A 21802-nucleotide genomic window follows, 5' to 3' on the forward strand; every position below is an offset into this window, starting at 1 on the left:
CTATTGGTCAAGTTTCTTGTTCTTAAATAGCGTTATGCAGACTTTCGTGTCTTAGGCCATTCTTTAAAAGTTTTTCACTCTTTTGGTTCAATCGCAGGAATACGTCTCCGAGTATACGACTGCGCTCCTTACCATTTCAAAGGGTACGTTTCTAAGGAATAAGGAACTATATTTTGTCGCGGAGAGCCTAGCCTGTGAACAAACTCTCGACTGGCGGTCACGTTTCCTTTCTCAATTTAACGTAAGGCAGTCGTTCAAGTTAGTTACGACTTAAAAATAACAGCGCTGAAATCTTCTATAGTCACGGAATCAAATCCAAAAATATTGCTAAGGAGCAGAAAACAGAGGAAGAAGTGAGAGACTCAAGTTTAATCAATCGGCTAAAAAGCTCTTGTTTTAATGATTTTCTCATTACTTTACTTTGATCATGGGAATACGTCCCCAGTATACGTTCTCGTTCCCTACCACCTCAAAAGGTAGCTTAACAGCAAGTTGGGTATGACGACTCTTCATGAAGGTTTAACCTGTGAACAGGCTCTCTAGTAGAGGAAGAAAAGAAAACAGGAAAAGCGAGCGTGGGGAGAATGGGTGGGGAAAAGCCTGTTTCTCTTAACTATTGCACATCGTCGCTTAAGGTGAGAAAGAAAAGAAAATGTAAATTGTCAAACGATTTCTTTGAAACATTCATTGAATGTCCCCCGCTAATCGCTGTTTCGAGAACTATAGTTAAAAGAGATAGGTCATTGTGCTCGTTCAAGACCTTCATACCTGTTTACCTCGTCCATTGATTGACAAAAACAAAACGGTTTTCTCGGAATTTGTGCACTTATTCGTCTTATTCGCCTCATTATTTGTCTATTCTGTCCATGTGCAGAACAGAATAGGCAGTGCAATACTTAGGAATCACCTTAGGGCAGTCGAAAGTGATAAAACATCAGAAATTAGACGAAAAAAAGTCACAACGGTACGTTGTAAAATTTTTACAGTAACAAGCTAGTTTTCAACTGGTGAGGGATTGACAACTGTTTCAGTTGAGACTAAAATATAAGGGATTCTTATATGAGAAAAGTTTTATAATCCAAATGATCCCACAAAACTTGCAACAGAACTCGAAGACAAACGACTGCCGAATTGAATTGCAATATGTACTAACATCGCCAATAAAGTAAACTCTTAAAGCTGTAAACTTTTAAATTTCATTATACAGTCATCAAACGAGTCACCAAGTCAAAACAATGGACCAAACACGCCAAGGTGAGGCTTCATCATTTTCAAACTATATACTTTTTTCTGGTCTTATTACGTCTAGATATTACAAGGCTATCTTTAAGTTAGCGAATGTCGAGACCGAATGGATGAGGCATCACTTTCAAGATCATAACGAGTTTTTCTCAACGTTTCATCCTAACCGTCTTGCATCTTGCATTCTGGCCGTGAACCGACGTGAAAGTTCCGGCGGTTTCCAATCTCCAAAAGCTAGAACAGCCATGAGTGGAGACGTTAAATCGAATCCAGACCTGCTGCAGTGAATAGAAGTTCAGTAAAAAATGCGCCCTTTGTTGAAGGACTATTGCCGGTTTTCACCATTGCACCATCATAAAAAACGTCTGCTAACTGAAAATACCTTCCCCCAACACATTGTGAAAGCATTACCGTTTCGCCTGATTCAAAAGAATGCAGCAATCGCTCAAGCTCGAAGAAAGATGAGCTGAACGTTTCATCAACATGGCTTGATGGCCCAGGATCGAAATTGGACTCGGGAGTTGGAAAACACATCGATATTGTGCCATGTAAACATGAACAATGTTGAAAATAAATTTTCAGAAATTCGAGAGATTATGCTAGCGTCGAAGATACAGCTCATTTTCGCAGGCAAAACCAAAGTAGATTCACCATAACTTCATTAAAATTTATAGGTTTAATTAATTGCAATAATAGTGCTATGGTTAGGGAGGTATTATGGCTTTCGTATCCTCATCCCTACACTACAAGAGGTGGAAACGTGACAAGAAACACAAGAAATTTGAGCATATTGCTTTTGAAATTAGCTTGAGAACCAGGGATGGTATAGTTATCGGTGTTTATACCCTACCATATAAGGTAACGCAGTTACTGAAAGATGATGAACTGAACGATATCTGTAACTGGGTGGCTCTTCAGAAGGTAAATTTGGATTTCGTTAAAAGACCCAAATATGGATAGACTTAACTAGATAAGGAAGAGGGAATTTGGTTCTATAAATTGTGTTTATGATGTGAATTGGTCACCGTATGCTGACGTCTAGAGTGGTGGCTCTTCGTCACGGGGAATCCACCTCAGGTTCTTCGAACTCAGAAACTTTCCTCCTTCATTACTAGGGCAGAGGGAAAAGTTCTACATGGGGGGTTGGGAGAAACTTAAGGGTTTCAGTATCTTATTAATTAACCAACAAGAATTACGAACACCATTCAAACGTTAATTGGCGAAATCTTGACAAACCAGCCCGATCTAGATCAGAGGTGTTTAAAATCAGGTCAACTCTTGCGAGATTTATTCGCAAGGCCGGAATGCGCCTCCAATACACCTTTCACGGACAAAATAAAGAACCACATCCGTTTCATATCAAACTGGATGCCACCTTTTCAGTCTTCTATTACCCTACTTGGAAAATTGTCATAACACAACTTGCAGAGATTACTCAGTATCTAAGCCAAAAAATACTTTGTAACGCAATCGAGGTCACGGGTCTAAAAGAGTTGAAAAAACTCTGCTTTAAACCCACAGAATCAACTCAACAACAATCATCATGAGTGAGACAGAAAAAACAGAAGAGGCCAAGGTGCAACTCGACAACAGAATTCACTTCAAACCCGGCTCAAAGTACCGATGGTAAAAAACACGCAGGAAAGGGTTAGAGGGAAAAAGAGAAAAAAAAGGGAAAAACATTGATGGCTTGACTTAGAAATGGCTCTCACAAACTCCTAATCCGTCTTGATACAAAATCAGCTATTACCGCAACCTCGTTCCCAGGGTCTCTCATTTTCCTTGCCCATGGAGAGAGGGGGCGGGAAGATGAGAGACCTTGGGGACGAGGTTGCGAAGACAGTTTTTTTTTTTATACCATCCGATCATCTCTTACAAAAAGGGAAAATCCCTTACGACAAGCAAAAATACAATTTGAAGGCGATAAAGCGACGCGACCACAAAAACCACATGGGTAGTCCGTGCCGTTCTGTCTTTATCTTTATTCTCATTGCAAAAATATATCGTTTCTCCGACGCAAAACTATCCGTCAGAAGCTTCAAATGATTTATGGGACAATTCATCGTCAGAGAAAGTCGACATTTCACGACTGACAACGAAACAGTTCTCAAAAAGGTAATATATGGGGTTCTCTGTGCAGCGAACGAAGAGAGTTGTACTGAAAGCTAAGCATAAATGTGTTGAGCCTTTGACGTCATGATGACTTTTTCTGAGGTACGATTGCAAGCTCGGCAAGAACATTTTTTCAGGAATGGCGGACAACTTTGAAGCAATAAAAGCTGGTCATTGAAGGTTTGTTTTGAGTTTTTAATGGCGAAAAGGGTTTTAACTTGACCCAATTCGACATTCTGTAAAGAAATTAGCCCACAATAAAAACGCCAATTTTTGACTCTGGAGCACTTTAAAATGCGAATGATTGAGAGCTTTAAGGACACCAGTTGAACCGGTATTTGATAGGATAGTAGCTCAGATTAATATTTTCAGAAATATTTTACAGAAGAAAATTAAGAAGGATTAAAACATGGAGACGCAAAATCTTCACTTGGCTTGTGGGTCAACGTAAATTGACATACACTCCAAATTTTTGCAAAAGGAAACCTCGCAGCAATTTTTGTTTCATTTACTGCAACGATCGAAACTAACCTTATATGACCAACTAATAAGAAAGCCACCTAATACAAGCTACGGATCAATGCAAAGCTGAGGAAAGTAGCTGTGTAAGTGCTGAATGAATCCTGTTCCTGTGACAGGACCAAATTGTTGTGTCACCATCCCGAGAGATTTAAATGAAACTACAGTATTTCTAGCCACAGGATGCGCCAAAGAAACGACTTCTTCACCCTCTCCCCCCGTTCCAGCAACGGGTAGCCTGCAATGCAGGCGTCTTGTTAGGCCGAGTTAACGTTAAGAAGCTCGCGATCGTTTACTTAATCGGCCATGTTTAATTCATTGTCGACGGTAGGGGGAGGGGGGCGGGAAGAGGCGAGAAGACGCCTGTCCGACGAGGCTGTTAAAGCAAAACACCCACTGATTAGTTGCGCTTCACTCCATTTCCGGAAATGAGCAGGTACTCAAGCAAAATAAGTTATTCAAAACCCGGTAGCACTGTCTTCTGACAAAAAAGAAAAACAAACAAACAAACAAACACCCGTAGAGCCGATGAGTGAACGGTGAAGCAGTTTTTTTTTCAGTTAGGAAGGAAATGGCTTCTATCGACCTCTACAAAACCTCCTCCATGGTCACAGATATGAGCTAATATTTGCTACGCTATATATTTTCCAAACGAAAATCCTTGAGTGTAGTTGCCAATAATCATTTGACAATGTTTCTTCCATTTGATCGTAAACGATACCTTGAAGCAAATAAACAACTTCACTGGAAGGTTAACCGGACAAAATCTGTTTAATGCGAACCGGCGTCTTTCGGTGAAATGGTGTTGGCAAATTCTCTTCATTGCCGCACTCTCTATCCTCCAAACGAGAATAAGCGTAGCTGCTGTTAATCCCAACGAAGATGCTTCCATTTGATCGTAAAATGTACTTCGAAGGGGACAAGCGACAACTACGCTCGAAGGTTTCTCCGTCATAAGTTGCAAAGCTGGTTGACAACACAGCTTGTAGATCCTTTCCAAAAACCAATATAGAAATTTCTTTTTATTTATTTCTTTCCGAAATCAATGCGCGATATATACCAAATTCTCGAGAGCAGATTCGAAGCTGAAACCATCAACAGAGTATACCATCTTTCTCTTTTTCCCGCAAGTGTGAAATATCCAAATGACGCATTTGGCATGTGATTGACAGCCAAAGCTGAACCGCACCAATCTGACACTCCGTTCGTGGAAGAACGGAGTTTGCAAGCCGTAACATTCACTCTCCCACCCCAGCCCCTCTCCTTACATTTGACTGTCATTCACTCCCTTAGTACAAATTTTTCCCTCCCCAGTCTTCCGCTGCCATTAAAATCAAAGATGGCGGTCATTTTTCGCTAAGGAAATACTGAGCACTCGCTCGATCAGATTACACCTGCTCTGCAGGCTAAGCACCGGGGCTCTCTATCTCTCTTTCGTCTAAAATTATTCAATATGGCGTGGCAATGGTCAACAGTAACAGAAAGCGGCCAGACATGCCGTAGACTACACTAAAAGGCAGAACGAAGGAATGTCGTTGAAACAATCGGTTTTCATTTGCTTCAAAGAATTCAGAAAGGAGCTCGAAGAGTTTTATCCCAAACGTTCCCTTAGGATAAACTAAGAAGGCTGAGTTACGTTACAAATAGAAACGTGAATTGTTTGTCGTAGGGTTCCTGTTCTCAGGATGCAGAAAATTGGGCGATTTAGCGGTGCGTTTAAGACTCTTAAGAAGTGAAGGAAGCTTAACAAAGCCTGTGAAGGTCCTTTATTCTGCTCATGAAATCTCCTGTTTCATGTTCACCGCGTCATCCTTGACGTCACTATCGTGCTTTGCTTAAAAGTCCTTGCCGTTAACTTCAATAGAACTGGTAACAAGGAAATTAACTACAGTGTTAAATGGCTGTATGTGGAAGATCAAATTGCTCAGTCTAATTGGTAATAAGAATGTCGTTATAACCGCTTAAGTTTTTTTTTAGACTTTCCTAAATCAAAACTTTATTATTTTGAATCGAAGGTTTAAAACAACAACACGCCATAATGCAACTGCAGAATGATGGCGAAACAGCCGACGTCACGGGATTTTCACTTTGGTTGTTAAAGTTTAAAAGACTTGTACACCACATTCTTCATATCTTCTGCAGCTTCTACATTGAAATTTTGAGATCATGACCACAAAACATCGAGGACGATGAATAGGACTTGGAGAGCATACTGAACAAGGTAACGGACACGACACTATTGTAGACTATCAAAAACAGCGTGAGTTTCGTGCAAAATTTAGATTAATTAATTTCCATACATGTTCTGGAAAACAGGTTAAAATCACATTCTGGGCTGACACCAGTTTTCATTTAAGTCGGGATGGATAGCTGAGCATCAGACTCAATCTGTATTAATCTTAAATTTTAGTCTTTTACGAATCAAACCTAACACTACCTACTCACTCTTAACTGACTCTAACTTAGAAAACTTTCTGCAAACATGTAAATTCGCCTTTCTCGTGATCGTTTGATTCCACTTTTATTATGTAAATGTATAAGCACCGGAGGAAAAACACTCTATAGGATGTCAGGAGTCATAGTTATGAGTTATAGTTCAGCCAATCAGACCGTGACGAGAGCACTTGTCCACGAAATGGTTTAAACTAATGAAAAACAGCATGAACTTAACTGGTATTGGCCACCTATATTAGCTATTCTGATTTTACTTTCAATTTCAAATTTCATCGGCTTAGTTTCCTACTGTGGATTGTGTTGTGGATGTGTCGGGTTGTGGAAGTGTCCGTGTTGTGGATATGTCGTGCTGTGGATTGTCGCACTCAAGGCAATTTATTCCGTAGAAGGTTAAAGGTTTACATGGTTGTCCTTCCGAGCGGCTTCACTATTAATTTTCAGCGCAGCGCTGTAAGAGATAGCCGCACAACATGGATTTATCGGACGTTTCTTGATGTGTCTCAGTTTTCAAAGTGATCCATTAACGCCAACAATAGACAGATTTTGGGAAAAGAGTGAAGGACTACGAAAAAGAAAGCTGTCTTCGATCAGTTGGGTAACCCTTCACTTAGTATCCACTACATCTCCTTACTTCTCTTTTCGAGAGGAAACAACCAAGTTGGCGTTTACTGCTTCCAATATCAACAAAACTATGGGATATACCCTTAGAAGCCAATATGGATTTTATGTTGGTAGTTACATTTTCTCATTACAATAAACTGACAAATGTACTTGTTTTGGTTTCCACACCACGAAACTCATCTCTGGAGCCCGCTGCAAAATCGCAGAAACATGATGTTGTTTTGGAAAAAAAGTGAAGGACTACTAGAACGAATTGAAAGCTGCCTTCAATCACTTGGGTCACCCATCACTTAGTATCAGCTACATCTCCTAACTTCTCAACAAAACTAAGGAATATACCTTTAGAAGCCAGTGTGGATTTTATGTTGCCATTAACCTCTTTTTTCGTTAGAAAAACTGACAAATTTACTTGTTTTCGTTTCCACTCTGGTCTTACCTACGGCAAAATTACAAGTTTCTCAAGTTATAGAACTTTGCCTTAGACCACACCTTTTTAATAATAATAATAATAATAATAATAATAATAATTATTTTATTTATATAGCGCTAAAATCCACTAATTGTCCAAAGCGCTAAACTACCCACCTAACCCACCCCAGGGAGGACATCCATCACACAGTAATCTCGTGCGTGGGAAATTAACGTCTCCTACCCCAACCCTGCAGGAGACGGGACCTCCATTTATTCGTCCCTATCCGAGAAGACTAGAATATCTAACCATTTCTTGATGTTAAAGAAAGGAAGCATATTCTTCTCAGTTAATTTTAAGACCCTGAGTGTTGGTCCGGCCGGTATTGAACTCTCGACCTCCCGCACAGCAGTCCGGTGCTCTCCCAATTGAGCTAACCAGGCGGCGGTTAGCTCAATAATACGAATAAAATGTTTGTAAAACCAAGAGGCATTTCATTTTCTTTCCGCCGTGTCGAAGGGGAAATGATTGTTCGGAAACCACGAACCGTTCGTAAGAGACCGTTCCCAAGAGACTTTTCGCCCCTCGGAGTGACGTCGCCGCTGCTCACCCTGTGTGAGGTTGCCGCTAAGAAACGAAGTGGAGAGGAAACTAAAATTCATTGGCGAGACCAATATTATTGATCAATTTTCAAGTACTATTGCAATTAATGCCATTCAGATTAAAAGGTCAAACCTAACATTCACAAGTTTAAAGGAAGCCCATAATTTTGAGATTAATTTTTACAAGCGAGCTAGTCGATCGTTTGGTACTTGACATGGTGAAACCGCGTATACACCTTCCTTCGTTTTGGTTTAAAACTTTGCAGGCAACATTATTGTCAAGAGATGCTGCTATTAACACCGTAAAAAAGTTGTTCATTGCGCATTTAGCTGTAACTTCACGACATTCACAAGCAAATGAATATCAAACCAGACAACTCTTCACAAATACCCATTATTAGTACCTTTCAATTTTCCTTTATTGCTCAGTTTGCGGGCTACTCGCAAAGCTGATACTGACACAGCACTAAGTTTCCTGAGAGTTAAATGCTCATAAACATTACACCGTGTCACTTGTTGTGTTGCTTGTTACTGATTACTTACCCTACCTTACTGTTAGTTGTTACTGATAGAGAACCACTTGCAAAGGGCTTGCATGCACGGAGGGAAACTGATTTATCAGAATAACAGATTTATCAATATTTTTGGTGCAAGCAGAGTTGTAGAAGAGAAACTTCATTTTTGATCTCACTTTACACACCTAAAATCATACTCAAATAGTTTACACAACAAATGCCCTCTTGTACGAATAATGATTTTGTTTTTATTTTTGGTTATTGGTTACAGATATAATGGAATCTCATCATTCATTGGTAAGTATCGAGATACCACCACACTTCATGTATGCACGGATAAATTAGAGTGCACAATGCAATATGAAAATGGATCATTCATTAATATATCTTTAAAAAAATACTCTCTACTAGAAAAATAAAATCTTTTGAATGACAAGTAATAGCTATGTTATTCACCTAATGAATGTAATTTTGGTAAAGCATGTATTCTCCACAGACCTTGCGAATATGATCAAATAATTTTTAAAAATATTTGTCAGCGTTTAAACAATATTCAATTTTCTGCTATACCTGAAAAGTTTTATATCTAATTTTCGACTCTTTTTTGTCATGATTTGGTACTGAGAAGAGAACATACATACATACATACATACTTTATTGAGACTCCCTTCAACAGGGCTTTTCGGTCACAATGTTAACTAACTTATTTACTGTAATTTAATTAAAATCAAATGTATATAAAATCATTCAAAGTATATCCAAATTTACTACATAAAGAACATATTGATAAAAAGTTTCCGCTTAAAAATATCAATATCTTTAGTATTCCTAATGTTGTCAGGTAGACCTATTCCATTCCCGTGGGCCGCGAATATAAAATGTTCTTTGTCCATCGACAATCTACATCGGGGGATCACAAAATCATTACATCCCTTTGTGTTCCTTTTGTGAACTGCTGAACGCTTAACAAAATATTTACGTAAATAGTCTGGAGCTAAACCATTGACACCTTTATATGCTAAAACTAAATCATTAAATAAAACCTTTTCTGTAACCATCTAAGAGATCTCCACCCCTGAGAGATATGGTCAAATTTCCTTAAACTAATACAACTCTGGCAGCAAAATTTTGTACCAACTGTAGTTTGTGTAGATTACGCTTAGATGTGTTCCCCCACACTGAGGAACAATAAAATAATTTACTATAAACAAAGCTATTTATAAGTAATAAAAGTGTTTTCTTATCCAAAAGGTGCTTAATTCTTCTTATCTGTACCAACTGGTTCATGCAACTAGAGGCTGTTTTAGTAATACGCACATCATAGTTAAGATATTGATCAACATATACCCCGAGATCTTTAGCAAACGAAACTGATGAGATAGTCTTGCCCAGTAGAGTTCAGGAGATTTGAGGTAGCCTCTTAAGAAGTTTTGCTGAGCCAACAACCACCAATTTTGTCTTCTCGGGATTTATTAGTAAAGAATTCTCTGCACACCATCTACTGATGTTCCTAAGATCAAGATTTACGGCGACTATAGCACTTGATGAGTCTGATGTGGGAAATTTAAAATGCAATTGACGATCATCAACATACGCAGCGGCTTGACTGTGGGTAATAGCACTGATTAAATCATTAATGTAGACAGTAAAAAGCACAGGACCTAAGATTGACCCCTGAGGTACTCCGTTTGTTAAAGGTAGCAATTCTGAGACTGAATCTTCATATCGTACTCTCTGATATCTACTGGATAGATAGCTAGTAAACCAAGAAGCTGCAGAAGTGTTGAGACCCAGTTTCCGTAGTTTTCTTAATAACAGATTATGATCAAGGCCGTCAAAAGCTTTTGACATATCAAGCAGTACTAATAATGAGGCTGCTTTTTCATCAATTGCTTTCAAAATGTTATCTTTAACATTTATGAGGGCAGTTTCTGTCGCATACATTTTCCTGTTGCCACTTTGATAATTCGACAGTTTATCATATTTTGTCAAAAATTCCACAAACTGCTTGTGTGCCAGTCTCTCGCTTACTTTGGATAGGATGGGTAACAGTGAAATCGGCCTGTTGTTGGCTGCTTCTTCTGGGTTCCCTTCTTTGGGTACAGGTATAACCTCAGCAATTTTCCATACTTTAGGAAACGCAGCCACATTAAACGAGTTATTCACCAGTCTGGAAATCACAGGTGCAATGATCTCACAACTGTCCTTTCAGGACTCGCGTAGAGATTTTATCATATCCTGGTGCTTTGTTGGTAGCTAAACTCTTAATGACAGACATTACATCAATTTCTTTTACCTCTTGAAACTCAAATTCTTCTATTTCAGCATGCAGGCCAGTGCCAATACCTTCTTCCCTAAGACCACAATCTTTATCCTCATCCAAACCGTGTTCTCCTGTTATCAGGTTCGCTTTTTTTGCAGTAAGTTCTCCTACTGAAGTAAAATACTTATTAAATTTGTTTACCAAAGTCTCATGGTCCTCAAATGTGCCTGGAAGTTTAGCAATACCACGAGACATACATAGATTTAAGATCTTCCAAGTGGCATTTGTATTACCTTTGCTGTTAGCTATTTCGTTTCTTACATAGATTTTTTCAGCAAGTCTCAGTTCGCGTTTCACTTCTTGTCGGAAGAAACGATATCCGTTCCAGCATAGTTTATCATTTGTCTGAATGGCTTTCTTATGCCAAAGGTCCCTGGTCTTCATAAGCTGCTTAATTTCTGGTGTTACGAACGGATTAGAGCGGGACTTGATCTTTACACGTTTGACGGGCGCGTGCTGATCTAACACGTCCATGAAGAGAGAATTGAATGTTTCCACTTGAGAATCAATGTCATTAAAGAAGTATACCATGTGCCACGGAACAAGAGAGAGATCTTCGCAAAAGCTATCGGGTGCGTACCCGGAATAGCTTCTTGTAGTGACGTATTTGGCTTTGGCTTTAGGGCGATTTATCCTTAATGTAACTTCAACTAAGTTGTGATCACTTATTGAGGACATAATGACTGAGTAAGACTCCGCTAGGTTAGGATCAGTAATCATAATAACGTCAATTAGCGAGCGTTTTGTGTCTGTAATACTAGTCGGTTCCTTCACTAGTCGTGTCGGGTTGAAACTAGCAACAAGGTCTTTCAAAGTTCGACTATCCGCTGTATCATCGAGAATGTTACAGTTTAAGTCACCCAGAATGATAATGTCATAGCTAAGCAGTAACATATTCAGGAGACCTCTTGACAAACTATCTTTGAAGGTTGATGTGGTGCTTGGTGGTCTATAAACAGTGCAAATAAGAATAGATTTGCACTGTCGCACTTGAGCCTTTATCCAGAGCTGTTGAAAATTTTCATCGCTAATTCCCGTGGGGTCTTTAAGAATAGTCGCATTGAATGTGTCTTTGACGTATACTGAAAGGCCGCCACCAGATTTATGTTCTCCCCGATCTTGGCGGAAGAACACAAATCCAGGAATCTGCATAGCTTGATTATCAACCGTTGAGTCAAGCCAAGTCTCTGATATAGTAAATATATCAAAGCCATGTTCTTCGATGGTATGTTGTAAAAGAAGAAAAGAGAACAGGGTACATTGGATCTAGCTATGCTTTGTTACAATATATGCACAATACATATTGGTGAAAGCTTATTATGCTTTATATTTAGTGAGTAGAGCGTTGATTTATTAGGAAAAGACACCTCTTTGATTGGAAGAAAGGCAGGGGAAGGAAACATTTCGGTTATAGATAGATAGATAGATAGATAGATAGATAGATAGATAGATAGATGGCTTTATTAAAGTACTTAGCAGCCGAAGGGCTGAATTATGTTATTGTTACAATACTAAGTAAAGATATATATAAAAGCTAGACAAAAAAAATTACAAAATGTATTTGAAATGTGAAAAAATAGTCTATACCTGTATACATATGTATATGCAAGTGTATAAAAGACGAAAAGTTAAATAATCAGATATATCACATAATCACATGTTCATAATTGAGATAATTCAATCATAAAACGGTGCTAGCCTTCCTTGCATTCATAGATCCTTCATTATCGCCACGAACAAAGACAACGAAAGAGAGGAGTAGTTCGGTTTAGTTTGGTGTCACTTGGCCTATTTCTATGTAGTTGGTGTAAATTGGGATGTCTTGATGTAGTTGGTGTAGTCTGCTGAAGTTGGCACAGTTCACTCTGGTCTAGTTCGGTATAATTGGTGTAGATCAGTGAAGTTTGGTGTAGTTCGGTGAAATCTGGTGTAATTTGGTGTGGTTGGTGTATAGTGTGGTTGATGTAGCTTGGTATGGTTGTTTAGATCGGTGGAAAGCCTTACGAATTTCTAAAACTTTTAGAGGTTAAAATTGATAGTCATTCTTGTATTATCTGATTTTTCAGTATTTGAGGTGGTATTCCGCCAGAAATCCTGTCAAACGACATACATCGACACACATCCTTTTCCTTTTAGTGTGTCAAGAATTTAATTATTTAGGCTCAAGTTTACCCTGTATATCAACAATAAGATGTTAAAAGTGCAACTCAGCTCAAAAAGCAGATGCTTTTGATGTAAGACTTCTGTGACTTATGTGGACGGTTCGAAATCTGCTTACTAATGCATATTCATCTATTTATTTTCAAAATCAGGATATTGATCAGAGTTCTGGGTACGTCCCTTTTACAAAACAATCATTTATTCTGTAAGTACAACTTATCAGGTGTAATAATAGTAATAATATACGCATTAATGCTCTAAGAAGATCAACGTATAGGCATGAGAATAAAAATGAAGAAAATCTAACAAAGATCAATTTTTAATTTTGGTTTTCCTTTCCTTACCTTTCACGTTCTTTTCTGTCAGAGACAGAACAAATGAAGATCGTAAAAAGATGAAGATAAAAGTCTTAGTACAGACTATTAGAATTCGAGAATTAATGCTAATTTAGGTGGGTAGGGAAACATGACAAAACATTCTATTAATCAAACCCTCACCGGTAATTATCAATTAGAGAGACAACTATGATGATAAAACAAAACAAAAACTGAAATCTCCAATCAGTCCCTAATTCCTAACACACCACAAGGCCACCCTTAAGAGGCCAACCAAAGAAAGCTCTGTGACGATGGATTGATTCGTGCCCCGGCATTTGTTGAGTTCCGAGAGGCTACCCTAATAGTATGATGTAATTTTACATAGCTTGGTGTAGTTCAGGGAGGTTTGATGTAGTACGGTAAAGTGTGGAGTGGTTTGGTGTAATTTGGTGTACTGCGGTTGATGTAGTTTAGTGCTCTTGCTGTTTTTGGAGTAGTTAGGTGTAGTTTGATGAATTTTAGTCTAGTCAGAGTAGTAGTTGTGGCTGGTGTACTTTAATAAGTTGGGTGTGGCTGGTGTAGTCTGGTGAAGGTTGTATAGTCTTTATAACTCAGATATGAAAATACACGAGACCTTGACTTTTACAAGCAGAAATATACGTGATCACTGTTGTACTCTATTCTTACCGTAATATGAGCAAGACTTCAACCGCGTACATATAGTCCTCGATTTAAATCACTCTCCAAGCAAACACCAAGGATTAACCCACCCTTTGTGCACAAGCAAAACGCAGGATATTTTGGTTTAAGTTCTTCTCGCTGTCTTCATTTATTGACTTTTCCCCATTAAATAAAAGTGGGTTTGAAACGATCATTTTCAAAACGAATGAAAATATTATCACAGCAAGTGTTCAATACTTGCTAGCCTGGTACAGGTTCTATTTTACACGACTAATTAAAGCTGTAATGTCTTAGTGTGTGATTTCTTTACTTTTATTTCACAGGCTGCCAAGAGAGCGGGAGGGATGGAAACCGAAGTTATATGAGTAATGGTTTATCATGGAGTTTTCTATGATGGGTTTCTATTAGGGTTTTCCTCGTTAAAATATATTTATGCTTTGTACGTAAAATATTTTTGAAGGACTGGCTCCTTTCAAGTTTAAAATCCTCAAATGTGCAATAAAAGCCGTTGTTTACCTATATGGTCCACCCTCGTAATCTGAGAGGATATACAAAATACAAAATGTTCCACTGCGATTATTTGCTGACTGTAGGTTCCTCAAAGAACGGCAAACTCAAGTAATCGCCTCTTAAATTCTATAAAAGTATTTGGCGCCCAAGCGAAACCCTTACTGCCATTTATTTATCTAATGTATGTTTTTTGCAAACTAAGCTCAGCAATTAACCAAGGAAGTACGTCGAGGCAACCAACCAAAGTATATGATTGGTTGAAATCAGCGCGCTAGAAATTAGCATATGTTCTCTCTAGTAGAGTACAAAGGAAGATGACAGCGCTTGAATGTGTTTTGGACACTAACAGCAAATGACTCAAATAGATTCTTGATAAAAAAAAAAAACATCAACAAGAACTAAATAAACATGGACTGTGCTCAGTTTATTGTAAGGTAACTATTCAACGGCGAACGTATCGAGTCTATCCCGACTTGATTTTCGCGCCTTCACTGCTTCCTGTTTGCTTTACATCAGAACAGAGAAAAGTCAAGGTTTAACTTATTACTTCAAGTGCAGTGAGAAAATGACTATCTTAAGAGCTGAAATCGTTCATGTTTCAATTGCCTCGAAAATAGTTTCACACCGTGCAATTTCCACATTATGGTCAGTGAAAGCCCCCCCCCCCCCCCCCCCCACACACCCAAAAAAAAATCAATACAGTTTTTCAGCTCATAGCAGACGTTTAACTACCAAACATCTACAGTCTAGTCTACAAAACTGTTTTTAATTCCAATCAAGGATAAGCTTTTAATTAGGGACGTTGGAACCAAAATTCTAATGAATGAACGTACAATGATATTAACACCCGACTAAATTACAACAGCCAACGACACACATAAAACTGAAAACAATGTGAACTGGGTACCTTCAGCATAATATATTCAGAGCAATTAAAACTATCAGTAAAACAGTCCACAGGATTTAGCTAGTTGACTTTGGTTTCAAAGCTAGCTAGAGAAGGCGAATCTCTTTCATCTTTACTTAATTTTGACCCTAGAAATGGTCCCAGCTCTGCATCCAATAGCGTGTTTGCTATAGAAAATATTACAAACTCAATGTTTCGAAGCGGGTGTGTAGAATCTTAAGGGACGCAAAGGGTGGAAAGGCTCAGACCAATACAACACCATTCTTGACCCTTTACGTGAGTACTGCAATGCATTGTAGACGTCTCCTTTAGCGTCGGTAGATTGCCAAGTCAAGAATTCTCCTTAAGTAGAGTCCGTGATTTTAGGGCTGGTCCTTGCATTCATGTAACGTTCCTTTTGTCCTACGATTAAAAAAAAGGCGATACTAAGAGGAAGTGAATTAAGTGAAGGAGGGAAAAAAGTTATAAATCTAGATCAATTATGGGGTGCTTGGTCTAGCAGACAATACATTATCCTGTAACCATGCTGGTAAGGGGGCACCTTCATCGTTCTGTATCGCGGAAGCGTTTAGGACGTTTCACCCCGTCTGAAAAACCTACAACCTCTCATCCTGTCCCACAACATCTGCAAGTACATCAGTGGGACCAGAAGACCTACGCAGGAAGGAATCAAGGAGCACTATAAAGACATCGTCTAGCTTGTACCCAGACCCCCGCTGTTTCGTAACACGCTCAAAACACCAAACACCACTCGCTTTGTAACCGAAGGCTACGTCACCACTAACATAAACAGGAACCCTATGCACACTCACCCACACCACCTAGAGGCACACCAGTGGAACCAGAAGACCCACGCAGGACAAAATCAAGGTGCATGATCGAGACAAGCGCTAGCTCGTGCACTGACCCTCGCCGTTTCGAAGCACGCCCAAAACACTATACAGCACTCGCTTTGTAATAGAAGGCCACGTCATCACTAACATATACAGGAAGCCTCTTCACACTCACCCACGTCAACTTCAGGCGCATTGGTGGAACCAGGAGACATACGCCGGACAGAATCAAGTAGCATGATCGAAACAGACGTATTGCTTGTACGCAGACCCCTGCCCTTTCGGAGCACACATAAAACGTCAAAGAGCGCCCGCTTTGTAACGAAAAAAAAAAAGAACCAGTCGTGATCTTCACTGTTACAAACGTAGGCATCAAAACGCGACTTATCCTGGTAGACCGACAGCGATAGTAGAATAGAAACTCCACATGTGTGAGATGCCTACGATCAAAAGCAAGAGAAACAGAAGAGCCCTTAGCCAGCGAACCGCTGACCCAGTCCTTAATCCAGATTTCTGGGATGTTTTCTGGGTTGTCACGCAAACTTCGTGCATGAATTCGTCGTTATGCACAGAGCAAATGTGATTGCTTGCACGTCGTTAGCCATTGAAACAGAAGAGCCGAGAAAACAAAGAGCCGTTTAACAGCAGACTGCTGACCAGTCCTTAACCCAATTCTTGGGATTGTCTCGAACTCGGTGTTACGCACAAAGCAAACGTGATTGCCGCCAAACTGAAATCGCCTCACGAATCAAAGGCCTCAGGTAAAAGGACGAAGGTAAGAGGATACATCACCATTCATCTTGGTTGAGTTCTAAGTTCTTAGATTATACTACAAGGTTGTGATTATCTAGAATCTGTTCCAAAGGTGTGGCAAGCTAAGAGATGAAATTAACATAAGTAAGGTCTGAGAGCTATTTTAGCCTTGCAAGAGATATTCCTACTTCTTATCGGTTGTAATAATTGCGACGTCTTAAATCGTCACTAAAATGTCCAGGCTTTGACTCTACTCATAGTGAAGTTTGGAGAATCAAAATTTAGCCTCGAACGAAAAAGGCTTCTTCAAGACAGTCTACAATGTGTATCTAGGAAGTGCAATCGACAAATCGACGTCCAGTCATGTAGATTTCAGGTTGAGGATAAGTGTAAACACAGCGTGCGAAAATTCTATTAATTGTATGTCTATAAAAGCTGTGTGTATTCGACCTTACAGTTGGAAACGGGCAAAAAAAACCCGAAGTTGATCAACTGATTTACGTGACGGAAGCAACTGTTGAAGCAAATAATTCATCTACGTGCGAAAAAACACAGACAAATAATGTAATGCACAAGCAGCCACATCTATGTGAAGTTCATTGCAGAACATCTGGTGGATCCTTAGCCAGTGAAAATGGAGAAACAAGTAATAGTTATATAATATGCCTAGTGTGTTTTACTAGAAATAGCTTAACCTAAAACGAAGTGGTCAGAAAAACGAGAACTCAGACAGATTTCAATCGCTGACAATTGTGGGGGCGAAGTTACGAGCGTCCTTACGAGCATACCTGCGTATAAAAAAATATAAAATACCCATCATTTTATTACTACCGATCTTCTGTTTCAGAAAATTATGACATCATTACCAACACAGGTAAGCTTCACAAATTCAAGCGCCTTTCATTCTAAATTAATTACTAGCACGCATTACACTGTAATGTCTTTCAGGCCTCAGTATAGTTCTCTGGGTGAAATTTCTCTAAAAGGAGACAACTCCTTCACTAAGGATGCCCCACGAAGGCTTTTAGATTTAGTCAATAATAATAGGCTCTTTCACTCATCTGCTTCTCTGTCATGGTTCTCAAGCTGGTACTGCTTTAATAAATGTGCGCAGATTAAGAGAAACACGAGAAGAACATTAACGATCTCTAAGAGTGTGTCACAATGTGTTTCTCCACAGAGATACCATGGCATGTCGCAAGACGAAAGGATAAGGTACAAAAGACAAAACGAAACGACAGCAATTATAATAGAAATATAGCCTTGTAAAGTTCGGTACCACTGCATATGTTTTTACTGAAATAAGAGCAACAACATAAAAGTGAAAGCTTTGGAAAATTTCAGCCAAGGAAAATATGTGGCGGCCACTGCAAAGAGGTTCACAGAGTGGAAGACATATCTGAGGAATATTTTTTTCAGAATTAAAGGATGCTATACAATAGTCTATGACAATATTCTGAATTCAACTGTTAGACAACCATGCCACTTGTGTCATGGAAAGTAATTTACAGGCTACATTTTCTAACACCAAGAAGATGATGGAAATGCATAGACGATAACATCTGAGCCGAAGAAAAGAACTAACAAAAATCATCTCTCTTTCAGAGACCGAGAAATGAAATACCTTTTGTACCTGGAAGGTCTAAAGATACGATCCTTCATTCTCCAACATGTAAGATATGAATACATTGAACTTACAGATTTTAAAGGATGAGTAGGAGCTTCTTCCTATGCTACTGACTTACTTTGGATCATTCGTTAGAAGATTACTCTTAGGCTTCGGCCAGAACTGAAAATCGCATCCAGTTGATGAAACATAGACACATGTACCTTGTGCGGTATAAATAATGAGGTAAAATAATAAAAAGAAAGAAAAGAAGAAATTCAGTTATGATCTGAGCACAAGGGTAGAGGAACTGAAAACATCCTGAAGGAATTGAAGAATTCAGCGATTTAATTTCCCAGTACAGTTAAGCCAACTAAATGTAGCACCAGATATTTGTTTTGTTTTCAAGTGAGATGAAATGAGATTTGTTAGAAATCTTCGTTATCTTGCTCGTTTCCTATCGAATGATCGCCAAGATTTCTTCCTGAATTTAATGGTTTGTGTTCATGTATACTTATGGACAACTACACGTAAAATTCAGTATAATCAAACCAAGTGACAGAAATCAATTTACTTTATTTGTTCACCGACAAAACTTGAAATACAAGTTCAATTTCAACAAAGTTATTGATTTGTTTACACAAACTGACTGGAAACAGTTAGCTTACCAGTCGATATTTGTTTAAGATGACCTGTTGCGACAGATGGACGATTCACTAATCTGCTACAGGAAAAAAGATGAATTGCAAGTGTGCTTCGGTACCTTATGTCCTCTTTCAAGGGGATATTACTGTCGACTGCTTGAAATTCTACAGTAAAACTGAAAACATTTGGTCTAACAACAGAGTCGATAAGCTCATCGAAGCTCTTTGCCTTCCCCTTGAAACGCCACAAAAACGTTCGTGATTCTTATGAATGCCTCCCCAAACGAAAAAAACCTTCATGTGACAATAGCTTCGAAGCAAGAAAGTAAATACAACTTAGTGACCGTTCACTTTATTCTCAGTCTCTCAATCTTTCAGAGAATAGCTCGACGCATGACTTGCCTTTCGCGACAACGCTGACGTTGATGTTGCGGGCGCACCGGCATAATAAAACGTCGGCAGCAAATAGAAAAACATTTTCAAGAATTAACTGTTAAAGGTTTTATTTTCGATAAATATTTGTCAGATTTTTTTGTATTTCTTTTTGCAGACGAGTAATGAATCGAGGGAAGCTAACAATGCTGTTTATAAAAAGGAAAACAATCCAAGCGAAGGACATGATATTTAACAAAACAATCTCATTAAAGATGACAACAGGACAAAGTGTTGCGCGCCCTAAGTTACATCCAAATAAACACCACGGGTACACGTGGCCTGGTGATTATTACTTCATTAAGCATGCAGATACCGTAGGTTCGTTCTTAGCTGGTTACTTTTATCTTCTTTTTTTCCTTGTTTGTAAATGGTTTTCTCCGAATTAAATGTCTACTTCCCATTTTGTACAAACATTTGATCTCCATTGTTTCTCTCTTTCTACTCTACGCGCCAAGAGAACACAATTACCCTGTCAGGGAAAAACCCACGCTCGAAAAGTTTCGGTTTCATTCGAGACAATCCAGGGGCCATCTATTCTCTTTGCTGCAATGGAGGGCGTGTACCAAACAAAAGCTACGTCAGTAAGGGATAAAGCTGACCATTCATTAAATTTCGGCTGTGATTTACTGCAAAAGCGTTACTAAAAATACACATTTATCAAACATCACATGACCAAGGATTACCGTTGGTCACGTCAACTGAACCGTTGGTCTCTATTTAATATACGAAGGAAAAGGTAAACGCCGCAATCGTTTACCACATGGAAGGTAATGTAACCAGTTGGCTGAGAATGTCGTCTCACGTTCTTTACAAGGATTTGCACATTACGGAAACGGAAGGTGAACTAAAAACTTAGCTCGAACGGTTCATGCCATGATTACAATGGAAGAGTTGAACCCTCAAACGCGACCGTTGCAGTCTTGGTAGAAACTTCTCTCTGCGCGCTTTCACCTTCGACGATCCGTCGCCCTTTAAGGAAAAATCGGGAATCACAGTCTGGAAACAATGGCAGAAAAACGAGCTTTAAAAGCATGGAAGCCGGACGCCAACATATCACTGGTTGCCGGGAGTAATAATTACTACTTCAAACTGGTAAAGCAAACGTGACAAAAAAGAATTTCTTGCAGTTCTTAAGTAAAGATATAGGACTGCCAAGGGGAGTGGTAAAAAGTCGAAGTAAAGAGTGGGGAAAGTGAGACAAAAGGCTCCGTGAATCACAAAAAAGAAAGAAACGGTTCTGAAGGAGGAGGTATACAGATTTCAAAATAACACCAATACCTAAAAGATAAGTAAAGGGTTCACTTATGCATCACATGTATGTACTGACATTTGTGTCACACATCCTCTGAGTGATTCATTCCAGCGTCAATTCCTCAACGCACATTCAGCATTTTAGGCAGCATACAGAGGCTTGACGGTAAGTTGCACTTTGAGAAGAAATTTTACCACTTAACACTGCACCTTTCCGCAAGCTTCTTCTCCTTGCATTGTGCAACTTACGCTCTAGTTAGGTGAGCCGAGCTGACAATCTAAAGTGCATATACGCGAACGCTTGGGCGAAAGCAAGCTGCTAAGGGGTATTCATAGCGAATTTTAGCCATGCAGTCAATCGCCTTAAAGTAATGAAGACTAACCTGTTCACAAAAATAGTGTAGCCTTTCACAGGAGAGGAAATGGACAGAGAGAGACAGAGAGCTGACGTAAGTAGCAAGAGCTCTATCCCAGTTACCTTTTAGAATTACACCAAGGCACTTCGCTTCACTCCTCCTTGTCTTACCATTGCCAAACGCCCAATACAAGTACCAACTTAAAAAAATAACACTATTACAGTTACTCTCTCTATTCTGATAGCAACATTATCATTCGATTCCTAAATTTGTTTTTGTTTGGTTTCTAAACCTCGTTAGTAATAGCAATATCGCTGAGGGAAGTGTTTTCCTTTCATCTCTCACTAATCAAGATGAACACCCGATCAAAAACAAAGGCATCATTGTGTCTTCCTTCAGATGACAATCACGCCGATGTAAGGCGATTTTGGCTTTTCGCACATGTATATGGAAATATAGATATAGATGTAAGCGGGATATTTGTAGAGCAAGAGAGAAGCGTAAGACTTGCTCGAGGTGCAGACGAGAGCAACTTTAGGTTTTTTAATGCAC

The 21802-nt window shown here is 39.1% G+C and overlaps 1 protein-coding gene and 2 long non-coding RNA genes across 3 annotated transcripts; 2 read left to right on the forward strand and 1 right to left on the reverse strand.

Annotated features, from left to right (window-relative positions):
- Positions 1-78: 78 nt before the first annotated feature.
- Positions 79-3631, forward strand: LOC148722416 (uncharacterized). Its single transcript, XR_015992317.1, has 3 exons — positions 79-635; positions 1208-1254; positions 2764-3631. It is a non-coding gene; the product is annotated as an uncharacterized LOC148722416 (long non-coding RNA).
- A 6241-nt stretch (positions 3632-9872) lies between these two features.
- On the reverse strand, positions 9873-11949 carry LOC111322975 (uncharacterized). Its single transcript, XM_022926224.2, has 2 exons — positions 10751-11949; positions 9873-10644 (listed from the first exon to the last, which is right to left on the reverse strand). Exons 1-2 carry the CDS (start codon positions 11947-11949, stop codon positions 9873-9875), a joined length of 1971 nt encoding a protein of 656 aa, XP_022781959.2.
- Positions 11950-13024: 1075 nt separating this feature from the next.
- Positions 13025-14474, forward strand: LOC148722417 (uncharacterized). Its single transcript, XR_015992322.1, has 2 exons — positions 13025-13162; positions 14279-14474. It is a non-coding gene; the product is annotated as an uncharacterized LOC148722417 (long non-coding RNA).
- Positions 14475-21802: the final 7328 nt, after the last annotated feature.

This window comes from Stylophora pistillata, chromosome 10 (assembly GCF_964205215.1).
Source record: "Stylophora pistillata chromosome 10, jaStyPist1.2, whole genome shotgun sequence".
In the NCBI taxonomy this organism is placed as follows: Eukaryota; Metazoa; Cnidaria; class Anthozoa; order Scleractinia; family Pocilloporidae; genus Stylophora; species Stylophora pistillata.